General features: G+C 34.9%; 4 protein-coding genes across 4 annotated transcripts; all 4 read right to left on the reverse strand.

Annotated features, from left to right (window-relative positions):
* Positions 1–1,467: 1,467 nt before the first annotated feature.
* LOC109149354 (aspartic proteinase CDR1-like) lies at positions 1,468–2,908 on the reverse strand. The gene has a single exon (XM_019297077.1). It carries the CDS (start codon positions 2,905–2,907, stop codon positions 1,600–1,602), a length of 1,308 nt encoding a protein of 435 aa, XP_019152622.1. The 5' UTR covers position 2,908; the 3' UTR covers positions 1,468–1,599.
* A 2,501-nt stretch (positions 2,909–5,409) lies between these two features.
* On the reverse strand, positions 5,410–6,741 carry LOC109149228 (aspartic proteinase CDR1-like). The gene has a single exon (XM_019296888.1). It carries the CDS (start codon positions 6,739–6,741, stop codon positions 5,410–5,412), a length of 1,332 nt encoding a protein of 443 aa, XP_019152433.1.
* A 3,218-nt stretch (positions 6,742–9,959) lies between these two features.
* On the reverse strand, positions 9,960–11,306 carry LOC109149230 (aspartic proteinase CDR1-like). Its single transcript, XM_019296889.1, has one exon. The coding sequence runs from the start codon at positions 11,304–11,306 to the stop codon at positions 9,960–9,962; it is 1,347 nt and encodes a 448-aa protein (XP_019152434.1).
* A 2,747-nt stretch (positions 11,307–14,053) lies between these two features.
* LOC109149231 (aspartic proteinase CDR1-like) lies at positions 14,054–15,352 on the reverse strand. Its single transcript, XM_019296890.1, has one exon. It carries the CDS (start codon positions 15,350–15,352, stop codon positions 14,054–14,056), a length of 1,299 nt encoding a protein of 432 aa, XP_019152435.1.
* Positions 15,353–16,394: the final 1,042 nt, after the last annotated feature.

Below are 16,394 nucleotides of genomic sequence, written 5' to 3' on the forward strand. Positions count from 1 at the left end.
AAATAAATAAATCTTAACTATTATATAACTATATGGTTTCTTAACTATAATATAACCATATGGTTTGGTGAGCAATTATTGATACAATAATTGCTCACCAAACCATATAGCTATATTATAGTTAAGATTGATTATTTAGAAGAGGGAATAAATTCAGTTTCACTAGTTAATTCATTCCATACTAGGTTTTGTAATTTGTAACGACATTCATAAGGCCATTATTGTTGATTCAAAAATTTATATATCTATATAGAGTTATCAAAACAGGCAATTCAAAGTTATTGAGAAGGGTTCGATATGTTTAATCAGTTTTAAAACATGTTAGGGTAGTGTTATATATTATCTGCTTAGCCCGTTTAATACATGAGTTACATGGACTAACCCATGTAACCCACGAATTGGCGGCAATTTATATCCAACACCACGGCGCGCGTTGCACTATGCGCCCAGATGCAAAACGACGTCGTTTTAATTTTTTTTTTTTTGAAATTTCCCGCCCCAGTGAGTGGCAGTAGTTTTTTCTTTAAAAAAAAAAAAAAACCCCTGTTCAAGAATGTACATAATGTTATACTAGAATACACATAATTGTATACATGAATGTACATAATTATATAACAAAATATACATATTCTTTTTAAAAGATAACACACATAATCTAACATAATACATAATAAACATAAACTTTTAACATAATACACTCAACTATTAACATAATACACACAAATTTTCTGATTCGGATGTACATAATTGTATAAAAAGAATGTACATAATTGTATAAAAAATGTACATAACTGTATGAACCAATACACATAACTGTATGAACAAATACACATAACTGTGTGAACAAATACACATAATCCCAGCAACTTCCTACCGCGCCTCCCAAAACGACCCCAAAACGACGTCGTTTTGGGAGGCGCGCGGCGCACCGTGCTATGTGCGCCGTGGTGTAGGGTATAACGATTGCGAATTGGCTTATATAACACATCACCTCCTAAATTTTTAAATTTTAATATGTAAAATTTCCCTTAAAGTACAAATTTGAACCTCTAACCTCAAGGTTAACTCATCCATATTATAACAAATTCTTCAAACAATACTGGTCAGTTTCATTTTGTATATTTTTTTTGTTCATATATAACTTTAAGACAAATATTATACACACACAATTTATATATAATTAAAATAATCAATTATATATGTTTAAAAATATTAGTTAATGTGATTAATATTACTTTATCTAATTATGAATTAATATATATTACATGAACTACATATTAGATTATATAAAGTCTGTTATATATAATCTGATCTGTATAAACTTATAAACTATATATGTAATAAAATTTAAAAGCCTACAAATCATACAATTTACATAGCAAAATTCATTGACTAGAACTAATTATTATTTTTTCATTATTGGTTAATTTTACAACATCAATACAATAATATAGCATTACTCTCAATTAAAATGATGTTATAAAACTTGTAGAATTAAAGATTACCGTCCAAAACACTATATGTATTAAAATGTAAACTGAAACAATGCTAAATAGATCAAACTAGCCGAGGCTGTCCAGCTATATTAAAGCTTAATTATTAATATTTGGAGCAATCGGTAGGCTTGAAGGTGACAGTCTGCGCCTCTAAATCGTATCCAACAAGGTAATCTACCTCGGACAGGTTACCGAAGATAGAAAGGTCGAAATCTGAGTTTTGAACTAAAGTGAAACAAGAGATACCTTCTTCTATTTCAAGAAATGATCCTCGAGGTGACAACTCTACATCAGCGCCAGAAAAATGTGCAACAATTTTTGGCACCTCAATTTTGTCACTTGTCGAGTAACATAGACCGAATGCGCCTTGAGGATCGTCTATGGGAGTCTCCGGGATCTGTTTCATCAATTCCGATTTCAAACTATCGAACGTATCGGACGGGATGATTGTCAGCGTGGTTCCTGAATCAATGATAATGTTGCCATTCACCGAGGTTTCTTTAATGCCGGCGCGCCGACCACCAACGTTAGAAGAGACAGATTTCTTCAATGGGAAGCTTTGGCCGCCGACGCTGATGCTTTCTAAGGAGAGATAGTAAAATGTAGATTGCGCAGGGCTTACGGAGAAGGGAGTTGAAACGGCACCGGTACCCTTAACAATGGCGTCTTTGCCGAAACTTATATGGCTTTTGGAATCAGGCTGAGAAGACAGACAGTAAGCGAATTTTCCGCCGACATCTTTATCCAATTGTTTAACGATCGAGATGTCGGAGTTTCCGAGACCGACAATGCCGGAGGCGTTGCCGGAGAAAGTACCGCTATTTTGGTGGCCGCACCCGATCACCACGTTCTTAAATGAGGAATCGCCGATGGTGAGAGTATCAGTCGCCACGTCACCGACACTTTGAGAATTGTCGCCGTAGGTTAACTGGTACTGGCAAACGTTTCCGTTGGAACATTCGCCGGCGCTAGAGCCGACAAGTGCACAGGCATCTGAGTCACACGAGGCCGCCTTGTACGATTTGCTGTGCTTCGGATCAAACACCGGCAAGCTTTGCGGGAAGCAATCAGTGCAAGGTTGGCACTGAGTCCAGGTGACGTCACTGCCGGTATCGGCGATGCCGTAGGTTTCAAACGGCGGCGTACCTATGGAGTACTTCATGATGTATCCTCCCCCATCCGATTTTATATCGGTCTTGAATTTGGCTGAACCGCCGCCGCTGAGGCGCCTTTGGATAGAGGCGGCGCGTGAGCGAGTGTGGTTATACGCCAGCCGGATCCAATGGAACTGACTGTTGGAAGGGTTGCGATTAGGGTTTGAAAGAGAGTTAGGGTGGATGAGTTCAACCGTGAAACCATTAATGGTTTGAGCATAAAGCAAAGCAAAAACAAACAACACAGCTAAACCCATGGATTTCAACGCCATCACCAACTGAAGTCTGAAGATTGGGATAGCAAATTAAAGATCTTAGTACTACTGTGTTCATTTTATACACGGACATTCATGCAAGAATTTGGAAAGCAATCTCAGATATTTAGAAATTTACTATATTTTCTATTAATTTCTCTCTTCAGCTTTAACCATTTTTCAATTATAAAATATGGAATTATTAGAAATTTAATTATTTTCTTGTATTAAAACAATAATGTTGACATCACGAGCAACGATAATATTGAGTGGGGTAGACGTGGGTCCGTGTAACAATTATGAAAATTAATGAAATTGAAAATACGTTGACCTAGTAATTTTAACCTGGATTGTTAATGAGTTAAACACGGCTAGAAATTCTGAAATTTACGACCATTTAAAAGTGATCTTAAATCAAATTGAAAGTAAAAAGTGATCGGAAATAGCAATAAAGATTATTCCGAATACTAAAAGTGGTCGAAACAAGACTTTCGACTTGATTAAAGATTACTTTCAGGTGGTCAGAAATTTTATAGTTTTCCGTAGTGGAAATAACTAAAATGGTCAATAAGCAAAAATTAATATAATGGGTTTAAATTGATTAACCCATGTATGAATTGTTCAACCTGACAATAATGATGTACGCTGCATAAATCCTTTTCTTATGTCCCTATTTTCTTATGTCCCTATATTTAATAAAAGAGCACAATGAGGTAAACCAATGGATCAAGTAAAAATTCGCTCAAACTAAGAAGATTAACTTGTAACCGTGTAATTGAAAAGTCAACAATTCTATTACCAAATTGCAAAATATGATAACCATACATGGTATATGTTAGGTGCATTAAATAATATTGATCTATATATTTTTAATACGAGTATGAATGCATAAAATATTAAAATTATTCACAATTAGATATTCTCCAAATTTGCCTTTACTGCTTTGAGTATTAAAAAGAAAAAAACTATTAATGATACGCGGAATATATATAACGCTATTACGGATTACATTTTAATTTTTGGCAAACGTGCATTTCTAGCTGTACTGGTCCATTCTTAATCATGATCAATTGTAAATTATAATAATGCTATTACATCTAAAAATGCTATTGCCGTAATTTTGTTATTTAGTTTAATGCTAGTTTTTTTTTTTTTTTTTTTTTTTTTCATTTACATATTAACAGGCACACCGCTGGCTCTCAGTTTGGCTCTCTCATCTGAGTTGATATACTCGTTGTATTCGCTCTTTCATACATAATATATTTTGAATTTTTGACTTTAAAAAAAAAAAGAACCTTTTTATAAAAAGTCTCACAAATTAATTGAGTATTTATTTCAGAATTGATTATTTAGAAGTTGGGAATAAATTCAGTCTCACTAGTCAATTCATTCCATACTAGGTTTTGTAATTTGTAACGACATTCATAAGGCCATTATTGTTGATTCAAAAATTTATATATTTATATAGAGTTATCAAAACAGGCGATTCAAACTTATTGAGAAGGGCTTAATCAATCATTATTGTGTGGACTCCTCACAACTTGTATGGACCATATTTTGTATATTGTAAAATAATGTACATTGAATATAAAAATAATGTACATTTAGTACAAAAATAATGTACATTGTATTCAGGGGATGTACATTATTTTTATACTGAGTGTACATTATATTGTATAATGTACATTCAGTACAAAAATAATATATATTTAGTATATTAAAAATGTATTTTTTATTATGGTTCACATAACATTGTGTGAACCATGGTCCACACAATAATTTGCCGGGCTCAATATGTTTAATCAGTTTTAAGACATGTTGGGTTAGTGTTATATATTCGCTGCTTGGTCCATTTAACCCATGAGTTACATGGACTAACCCATGTAACCCACGGATTGGCTTATATAACACATCACCTCTTAAATTTTTAAATTTTAATTTTAATATGTAAAATTTTCATTAAAGTACAAATTTGAATCTCTAACCTCTAAGGTTAACTCATCTATATTGTCAGTTTCATTTTGTATTTTTTTTTGTTCATATATACTACGTAACATTTAGACAAACATTAATCACACACAATTTATATATAATTAAAATAGTCAATTATATATGTTTACAAATATTAATTCATATGATTAATATTACTTTACCTAATCATGAATTAATATAATTATATAATTAAAATATATTACATGAACTACATATTAGATTATAATCTGATCTATATAATGTTATAAGCTATATATGTAATAAATTTAAAAGCCTATAAATAATAAAATTTACATAGCAAATTCATTGACTAGAATAATAATTTTTTTTCCATTATGGGTTAATTTTACAACATCAAATCATCAATACAATAGTATAATATAGCATTACTCTCAATTAAAATGACGTTATAAAACTTATAGAGTTAGGGATTACTGTCCAAAATACTATGAGTATTAAAATGTAAACTAAAATAATGCTAAATAGATCAAACTAGCCGAGCTAGATTAAAACTTAATATTTGGAGCAATCAGTAGGCTTGAAAGTAACAGTTTGTGCCGCTAAATCATATCCAACAAGGTAATCTACTTCTGATAGGTTGCCGAAGATGGAGATACCCAACTTTATATCTGAAATTATAGTGAAACAAGAGATACCTTCTTCTACTTCTATAAATAATCCTCGAGGTGACAACTCTACATCGGCGCCAGAGAAATGTGCAACTATTTTTGGCACCTGAATTTTGTCACTTGTCGAGTAGCATAGACCGTATGAGCCTTGAGGATCATCTATCGGAGTTTCCGGGATCTGTTTGGTCAACTCCGATTTCAAACTATCGAACAAATCCGACGGGATGATTGTCAGCGTGGTTCCAGAATCAATGATAATGTTGCCATAGGCCGAGGTTTTCTTAATGCCGGCGCGCCGACGACCACCAACGTTAGAAGAGATAGATTGCTTCAATGGGAAGTTTTTGTCGCCGACGCTGATGCTTTCTAAGGAGAGATGGTAAAATGTAGATTGCGCAGGGCTTATGGAGAAGGGAGTTGAAACGGCACCGGAACCCTTAACTATGGCGTCTTTGCCGAAACTTATATGGCTTTTGGAATCAGGATGATGAGAAGACAGACAGTAAGCGAATTTTCCGCCGATCTCTTTATCCAATTGTTTGACGATCGAGATGTCGGAGTTTCCGAGACCGACAATGCCGGAGGTGTTGCCGAAGAAAGTACCGCTATTTTGGTGGCCGCACCCGAACACCACGTTCTTAAACGAGGCATCGCCGAGGGTGAGAGTATCGGTCGCCACGTTGCCGTCGCTTTGGGAATGGTCGCCGTAGGTTATCTGGTACTGGCAAACGTTTCGGTCGGAACATTTGCCGGCGCTATAGCCGACAAGAGCACAGGCATCTGAGTCGCACGAGACCGTCTTGTACGATTTGCTGTGCTTCGGATCAAATACCGGCAAGCTTTGCGGGAAGCAATCTATGCATGGCTCGCACTGAGTCCAGGTGACGTCACTGCCGGTATCGGCGATGCCGTAGGTTTCAATCGGCGGCGTACCTATGGAGTATTTCATGACGTATCCTCCCCCAGACTCCGACTCTATATCGGCCTTGAATTTAGCTGAACCGCCGCCGCCGAGGCGACTTTGGATAGAGGCGGCGCGTGATCGAGTGTGGTTATACGCCCGCCGGATCCAATGGAACTGACTGTTGAAAGGGTTGCGATTAGGGTTTGAAAGAGAGTTAGGGTGGATGAGTTCTACCGTGAAACCATTAATGGTTTGAGCACAAAGCAAAGCAAAAACAGACAACACAGCTAAACCCATGGATTTCAACGCCATCGCCAACTGAAGTGTGAAGATTGGGATAACAAAGATCTTAGTACTACATACTATATATATGTTACCAGGACTATGTGGTCTAATGGTACCGGGGTTAGACTTCCAAGTGGAAGATTATGAGTTCGAGCCTCAGTGAAAGCGTTATTAGCGAAACATACTATATATGTTCATTTTATACACGGACTTTCATGCAAGAATTTGGAAAGCAATCTCAGATTTCTATAAATTTACAACATTTTCTATTTTATCTATTCAACTTTAATTATTTTTCAATTATAAAAGATGGAATTATTAGAAATTTAATGGGTTTAAATTGATCAACCTGTTAATAATGATGTACATTGCGTAAACCCTCTCTTTATGCCCCTATCCAACAAAAGAGCACAAGTATGCAAACCAATGGGTTGAGTAAAAACCTGCTAAAACCCAAAAAGGTTAACTTGTAATTTTGTGAATTCTGATTGCAAAGTAAATAACCTAACCAACTTGACTATGGTTGACTCATTTCTATTACCAATTTGCCAAATATGATTATTACACCATACATGGTATATGTTAGGTGCATTAAATATTATATTGATCCATTTTTAATACGAGTATCAATGCATAAAATATTAAAATTATTCACAATTAGATATTCTCCAAATTTGCCTTTTCTGCTTTGTGTATTAAAAACAAAACTATTAATGGCGTGGAATATATATATATATATATATATATATATATATATATATATATATATATATATATATATATAAAAGAACAGTTTTAAAGTTGATTCCTTAAATATTTAAATGAAAAACAAAACTAGCATTAAACTAATTAAAAAAATTACGGCAATAACATTTTTAGTTAGATGTAATAGCATTATTATAATTGACCACGATTAAGAATGGACCAGTACGGCTAGAAATTCACGTTTGTCAAAAATTAAGATGTAATCTGTAATAGCGTTATATATATATATATATATATATATATATATATATATATATATATATATATATATATATATATATATATATAAAATAAAAAGTCTCACAATAACACTAAAAATTAGAGTTAATTACACCAGAGATTCCTTGTCTTTTCTGGCAATTCTAAATTTAGTTTCAGACTATTGTTTTTTGCACACTTTTAGTCCTTCTAATGACTATTCCTACTTTTAGCAAAGGTATTTTTGTCTTTTCATATTTTTATTTTGTTATTTTTCGGGTTTCAACCGGTTTAATCAGTTTAGAACTTTAGGTAACCTTTGATTTTTAGTAACTATATTTTTCAACCGGTTTTTAGTAAAGTTCTAAACCAATTAAACCGGTTGAAATAAGAAAAAATAATAAATGAAAAAATATGAATAGACAAAAATGCCCTTACTAAAAATAGAAAAAATTATGAATAGGACTAAAAGTGTCCAGAAAATAATAGTCTGGGATGTTAAATGGCAAAAACGATAGTCTGAGACTAAATTTGGAATTGTCACCAAATACAAGGGATCTATGGTGGAATTAACCCCTAAAAATTATGATGTTATAAACAATTTAGTTAATTGAGTATTATTTTCATAATTAAATCATGGATTAATATTTGATGCACCGTCGATGTATAGATGCTATACACTGGCGGTGAATGAGGAGATAACGCATCATTAAAAATATAAAATCAATATTAACCGGGTCCTTTTTTACAAAATATCTAAGACTTGTAATTTTTTTAGAAAACTCTTTTATTTCTAATTAATAAAATATATCTACTTTTCTAAGCATATTTATTACTTAATTATATATATATATATATATATATATATATATATATATATATATATATATATATATATATATATATCTAATTATTAATCTACATCAGTTTTCCGCCCAAATTTTGTTCTAAATTAATTAAATATTTTATAATTTTTTGTCAAGTAATTAATAAATCTTATTTGGTAAGTAAATGTTTAATGGAAATTAATTAAAAGGTATTAATTGATAATATTGCATGATTATGGTATATACTGTAAATGTATTAATTGGTAATCAGTTTATTGTAGCGTGAATATTATGTATATGGTAATAAGTACTAACAGATGGAAGACGGATTGCAAATGAATATTATGTATGCTATTGCAAATTTATTAATATTCGAAATGTATTGCTTACTTATTTAAGACCAATTATACTAAACATAAATTTACCGTTTCACACCTTTTAATACTACAGATTACTATTCGAAATGGTACAAACTTTTTTAATTTTACCAATTACACTTGATGGTATTGCAAATGTAATTGGTACTGATGGGGTGTGAATCCCGTGGGCTCAGGGCTCAAGAAAAAAAGAGATCAAGTCCAGAAGAAGAAGAGAAGTCCAAGAATAGATATGGGCCAAACCGAGGGGTCGGCTCGACCCAGGAGTCGGCTCGATTCGGAGGTCAGCACGGGTGGACGGTCCGTTTAAACTAGCTGTTAACCCATTTACTACCCAACTAAAAGCCATTAAACTCCATTTATTCCTCATAAGGAACCCTTTAAACACTCTTCCGCCAAGTCAAAATGCAACCCCCACTACACATTATCATTCTTAATGACCCATTTACTTGGCTATTATTCCTCCACCATCAACCTATTTATTATTCCATTGAATCACCCAACGGCTAGCTCTCATTCTTCAAGCTATAAAAAGGAAGAAAGGGAACAAGAGTGGGGATCCATACTCATTCATCTACATGTGGGAGGACTCTCCCAAATACTATTTCTCCCACTCACTATTCTTTCTCCTCTAAGAAGACATATCATTCATACATACAAGCACTCTTCCTACACCACTTTCCCAAGAGAAGGCAATTCACATACACAACAAGAAGACTATCAAGAAGGCTCCATTCGACCACAAAGAAGCATACTCCATCTCTCGGTATCATAAATAGTTTTATTCTTATACAATATCTCTAGATACAAAATAGCCATACAACATGTACGAAGACACCTACAAAATACATAGTGGAGTTAGGCTTGGCACCGCCCAAAAAGGCCTGTGGTTTTCCTTTCGGTTTCCACGTACAAAAAGCATTGAGTTATATTTGTTATACTTATTTTTCTATATAAGCCGCATGTGAAAGGTGAATCCACCGACCAAGGTTGTGTTGGACCTCCCTGGGCCCAAAAACCCTAAAACCAACAAGTACCATCAAGTAGTCTAGCCGAGCTAGATCAGATCAGAGCTTAATTAATATTTGGAGCAATCAGTAGACTTGAAGGTGACAGTCTGTGCCTCTAAATCATATCCAATAAGGTAATCTACCACGGACAGACTGCCAAAGATGAAGGTTTCAAAACCTATATCTGGAATTATAGTGAAACAAGATATACCTTCTTCTACTTCAATATATGATCCTCTAGGCGACAACTCTACATCAGCGCCAGAAAAATGTGCAACTATTTTTGGCACCTCAATTTTGTCAATTGTCGAGTAGCATAGACTGTATTGGCCTTGAGGATCGTCTATCGGAGTCGCCGGGATCTGTTTCGTCAACTCCGATTTCAAATTATCAAATTCATTGGGTGGGATGATTGTTACTCCGGTTCCTGAGTCAATGACAATGTTGCCATTGGCCGAGGTCTTCTTAATGCCGGCGCGCCGACCACCAACGTTAGAAGAGACAGATTTCTTAAATGGGATGCTTTGGTTGCCGATGCTGATGCTTTCTAAGGAGAGATAGTAAAGTGTAGAATTGTAAGGGCCTGCGTCGAAGGGAGTTGAAACGGCACCGGTACCATTAACAATGGCGTCTTTGCCGAAACTTATATGGCTTTTGGAATCAGGCTGGGAAGACAGACAGTACGCGAATTTTCCACCGAAATCTTTATCCAATTGTGTGACGATCGAGCCGTTGGAGTATCCGAGACCGACAACGCCGGTGGCGTTGTGGGTGGCGTTGCCGTAGGAAGTCGCTCTATTTTTGTGGCCGCACCCGAACACCACGTTCTTAAACGAGGCACCGCCGATGGTGAGAGTATCGGTCGCCACGTCGCCGATGCTTTGGGTATTGTCGCCGTAGGTTAACTGGTACTGGCAAACGTTTTCGCCGGAACATTCGCCGGCGCCGGGGCCGCCGTTGGACTTGACAAGAGTACAAGCATCTGAGTCGCACGAGACCGTCTTGTACGATTTGCTGTGCTTCGGGTCAAACAACGGCAAGCTTTGCGAGAAGCAATTAATGCATGGTTCGCACTGAGTCCAGGTGACGTCACTGCCGGTATCGGCGATGCCGTAGATTTCAAACGGCGGCGTACCTAGGGAGTACTTCATCGCGTATCCTCCCCCATACGACTCTATATCGGTCTTGAATTTGGCTGAACCGCCGCCGCCGAGGCTACTTTGGATAGAGGCGGCGCGTGATCGAGTGTGGTTATACGCCTGCCGGATCCAATGGAACTGACTGTTGGAAGGGTTGCGATTAGGGTTTGAAAGAGAGTTAGGGTGGATGAGTTCAACCGTGAAACCATTAATGGTTTGAGCATAAAGCAAAGCAAAAACAGACAACACAGTTAAACCCATGGATTTCAACGCCATCGCCAACTGAAGTGTGAAGATTGGGATAACAATGCAAAGATCTTAGTACTACTATGTTCATTTTATACACGGACATTCATGCAAGAATTTGGAAAGCAATCTCAGATATTTAGAAATTTACAACATTTTAACCAACATGGTTGGCGTGGTGGTTCAGCACCTCGTCCCTTAAACATGAGATTGGGGGTTCGATCCCCATCCATGTGAATGGAGCAAACCATTTGGCTAGTCCCCTACCACTTGGTGTGCTGACCGTAAGGGACGGGGGATTAGTCTTCTGGCTTTCGGCTGGAGGGATACCTTTGAGCAACCAAAAAAAAATTTACAACATTTTCTATTAATTTCTCTCTTAACTTTAACTATTTTTCAATTATTATAAAATATGGAATTATATATTTTTTGAAAGCGATTATTAGAAATTTAATGGGTTTAAAATTAAATTGATCAACTCATGTATAAATTGATCAACCTGGCATGTTAATAATGATGTACATTGCGTAAACCCTCTCTTTATGCCCCAAGTAGGCAAACCAATGGGTAGAGTAAAAATCAGTTCAAAATCAATAAGGTTAACTTGTAACTTTGTGAATTGTGATTGCAAAATCAACAACCTAACCAATTTGATTATGGTTGACCTAATTCTATTACCAATTTGCCAAATATATGATTATTACACCATACATGGTATATTTAGGTGCATTAAATATTGATCCATTTTTAATACGAGTTTCAATGCATTAAATATTAAAATTATTCACAATTAGATCATATTCTCTTTACCTAGACTATGCGATCTAATGGTATTCGGGTTGGACTTTCATTTGGAAGATTATGAGTTTGAACCTCAGTGGACGCGTTATTGGTTCTTTGTGTTTCAGTAGGTTGAGAAAGTATATGAACAGATACTACAATGTTTCAGTAGGTTGAGAAAGTATATGAACAGATACTACAATGTAATAGAGCCAGTAACTTTCAAAAAAAAAAAGATAATATTCTCTTTCCTTTCAAAAAAAATATTCTCCAAATTTGTCTTTTCTGCTTTGCGTATTAAAAAAATTAAATTTATTAATGGCGTGGACTATCCCTATCTCTATCTCTATAACTCCCCCCCCCCCCCCCCCCCCCAACCCAAATTTTCATCCCAAAAATTTAAATTAGTTCAATTCTTTCAATTATGCTATGTTGGTTTTTGGGCCCAGGAAGGTCCAACACAACCGTGGTTGGTAGATTCACCTTTCAAAAATAGAAGGAAAACAATAGCTCTTATCCGTGTGTGTATACTCTTGGCCTGAACTTGCCGTCTCCCTTACATTCTTGAGGAGTCCCCTTTTATAGTGGGTTTCCTCTGATTCATTCAAAAATATACATTTAAGGCCATAAATCGGCTTATTAACTCTAAGGGCCGTTGGGCTGCCGTTACTGGGCCTCCCAACGGCTTGCTGACCGAACTCCTTATTTACAAACAAAGATTCATACATATTTACAAAAATATTTACAAAAATACTAAATCAATTATACAAAATCATTGCCAATTTATCAAATATAATATTATAATAATTAATTTATTTTACATATCCTTTATATACATTATATACATAATACATAATTACAAAAATGCTAAATCAATTATACAAAAATCATTGTCAATTTACCAAATATAATATTATAATAATTAATTTCATCAAATTTTCTAACTTCAATTATGCTACCACTACCACTATATAAATCAAGCATTTCAAGAAACATATTACTACTACTACCAATTTCATATATTTCATTGTATCTCACTGGTTCAGATACATATTCTCCATATAAAATAATCTACATATAATATAATGGCCGGCTCCTACTTTTGTTCCTGATGGCCGTGGGAATGCATCGTTCCAATTATGGGATCGTGAATGCACTGAGTTGTTTGAAAAATCTGCATCAAAATTAAAAAAAAAAAAATTATGTGGGGGTTAGAAATAATTTTTTTATTATATTATGCTTCTTTTAATATATATATATATATATATATATATATATATATATATATATATATATATATATATATATGTATGTATGTATGTATGTATGTATGTATGTATACTATTTTTTTTGATTCATTTTGTACTAATTGAATACTCTTTATTGTTTAGGACGAAATGAATTCATTCCCACCTGAAATGGATGCTATAGTTGACCAACACGTTCTATTTAAGATTCAAGTAAAGTCAGAGAACATATTAAATATGTATGAATCTTTGTTCGTGATGAAACTTTGTTGTGAACAAGGACTTATTTCAAAAGTTCGTGATAGTATGTTGCTAGAGAACCAATTTGAATATCTAAAAATTTAAATTATTATAATTTTAATAGTTTATAGTTTATTACTTTTAAATAATATATGTACTTTTATTCTATAGGGTTCAGATGCATTTTTCACATTACAATTTGGAGTTGAGGTAATTTATCTTTGTAATTTAATAAATTATTTTTATATTTATTCTTCTAACTTCGTAAATATTAGTCAATAAAGAATTATGTACATTTTTTTTAAGGAATTATCTTATGGGGTGAGGTCACCACACCGGTAAAAGAACAACCCCAACAAGATGCTGAAATTGAAATAATTAAAAATTTAAACTTTTTTTTTTCCAACATCAATAGTATATAGCATTACCCTTGATGCTATAAAACTTATTGAATTAGCGACTACATTATTCTAAAACACCAAAGGATTCAAAATGCAAATTAAGTGAGGCTTAAAATTTGGAGCAATCCGCAGGCTTGAAGGTAACCATCATCTCTTCCAAATTATATCCTATATGGTAGTCTACTTGGGATGGACAGCCGAAGATGGATGTTTCCATGTATGTGAATGAAGTTATTGTGAAACAAGAGATACCTTCTTCTACTTCTTCAAACAACCCCCGAGGTGACAATTCTACATGAGCCCCTGAGAAATGTGCAATAATTTTTGGTACTTTAATTTTTTTACTTGTCGAGTAGCATAGCCCGAATAAGCCTTGAGGATCATCTATCGGAGTCTTTCCGGGGATCTGTTTCATCATTTCGGATTTCATACTATCGAACACATCGGGCGGGAGGGTTGTCATCGTCATCCCTGAATCAATGATAATGTTGCCGGGGGTTTCAGGTGGAGATTGCTTGACCGGGAAGTTTTTATCACCGACGCTCATGCTTTCTAAGGAGAGCCAGTAAAATGGAGGTTCTTCGGGGCGTATGGAGATATGAGTTGAAACAGAATCAGGACCGGTAACTATGGCGTCTGGGCCGAAACTTATATAGCTTTTAGAATCAGACTGAGAAGATAGACAGTGAGCGAATTTTCCGCCGATTTCTTCGCTCAAATGCTTCACGATCGAGACGTTAGAGTATCCGAGGCCAACAATGCCGGAGGCGATGCCGTTGGAGAACGTGACGTCATTCCGGTGGCCGCACCCCAGCACCACGTTCTTAAACGAAGCGTCGCCGATGGTGAGAGTATCGGTAACCACGTCGCCGGCGCTTTGGGACTCGTCGCCGTAGCTGACGTCATACTGGCAAACGTTGTCGTCGGAACAATAATGGAAGTCATCGAGATAACACGCATCTGAGTCACACGTGGCCGTCTTGTACGATTTGCTGTGCTTCGGATCAAATATGGGTAGGCTTTGCGGGAAGCAATGGATGCATGGTTCGCACTGAGTCCAGGTGACGTCACTGCCGGTATCGGCGACGCCGTAGGTTTCAAACGGCGGCGTTCCGATGGAGTACTTCATGACGTATCCTCCATCCAAGGGCTTTACGTCAGTCTTGAATTTGAAAGAAGCGTCAACGTTAACTCTGAGGCGACTTTGGATTGAGGCGGCGCGTGGGCGAGTGTTGCTATACGCTTGCCGGATCGGATCAAATTTGTTGTTGGAAGGGTTGCGGTAAGGGTTTGACGGAGAGTTAGGGTGGATGAGTTCAATAGTGAAGCCGTTAATAATTTTTGTAGAAATCAAGGCAAAAACAGACAACATAAAAATCACAGTTAAATCCATGGATTTATACGACATTGCCAAATGAAGTATATATGAAGATTGGAATGACAAAGATATTACAACTTTATACCCATTTTAATTCAGACAATCCTGCAAGAATTTGGAAAATAATGTCGGCCGAATTTAAAATGATTATTAATGGATCAAAAAATCATTTGGCCAAGACACAAAAATTAATGAGTTTTAACCTGTGAACTATATATCTTTCTCAATTCTCACCCCAAAGATCAATGCTCCTAATTGAATCCTATTATCACTCATTTGAAATGGTAACAGATGTGTTACAAACTGCATAGCTAGAATTGAGAATGTTAATTTTATTAATTTTTTTTTTAATAATGCTATTTTACCTTCCTAATTTTATGGCATTATATTGATCTTTTGTCAAGACAATAAATTTTTTATTCAAAATCGTTGTTTTTCTATCCATCTCTCTCCAAAATTATTTCTTTTTTAGTAAATTTTTGTCTACACTTCCGAAAAAAGTCGAAGTGCTCTCCGTTTGTTTTAGTTCATCATAGACTTATTTGTTTGAGTGTTCAAACATTAAGTCGTGAACCATTTTATAAAAATATGTATGTCTATAATTTGAAAACGATTAAAACATATCATTAATGAGTCAAACAAATTAACTTGATCACCTAGACACAAAAATTATAGCTGTAAGCTAAGTGCTCCAGAGTTTTTTTTTTAAAAAAAAAAAAAAAAAGAAAATGTTCCAATTTTTAATCATGGTCAATTATAATTTTTATTTTGGTATTACATCCTAAAAGAAAAAATAATAATACTATTAATGTTAATATTAAATTTTATACCTAGGATTTACCACAGTACAAGAAGTCAATAACCGTATTAATTAGATGAGGATGCTCCCATTTTCGTTCATCCAATTTCTTTTATTCATTAGCTACCCTGAACAAACTGAACCCATATAGCATTAAAAAAAAAGCTACATATTAATCAAATATTGTCTCATAAAAAGTTAAAACCGGAAGAGGAATGTAGCATTACTATCTTAGATATAAAGATTTTTTTTTTTTTGGGTGTACTCAAAGTT

Source organism: Ipomoea nil, unplaced genomic scaffold (assembly GCF_001879475.1).
Source record: "Ipomoea nil cultivar Tokyo-kokei standard unplaced genomic scaffold, Asagao_1.1 scaffold2159, whole genome shotgun sequence".
NCBI classification, from domain to species: domain Eukaryota; kingdom Viridiplantae; phylum Streptophyta; class Magnoliopsida; order Solanales; family Convolvulaceae; genus Ipomoea; species Ipomoea nil.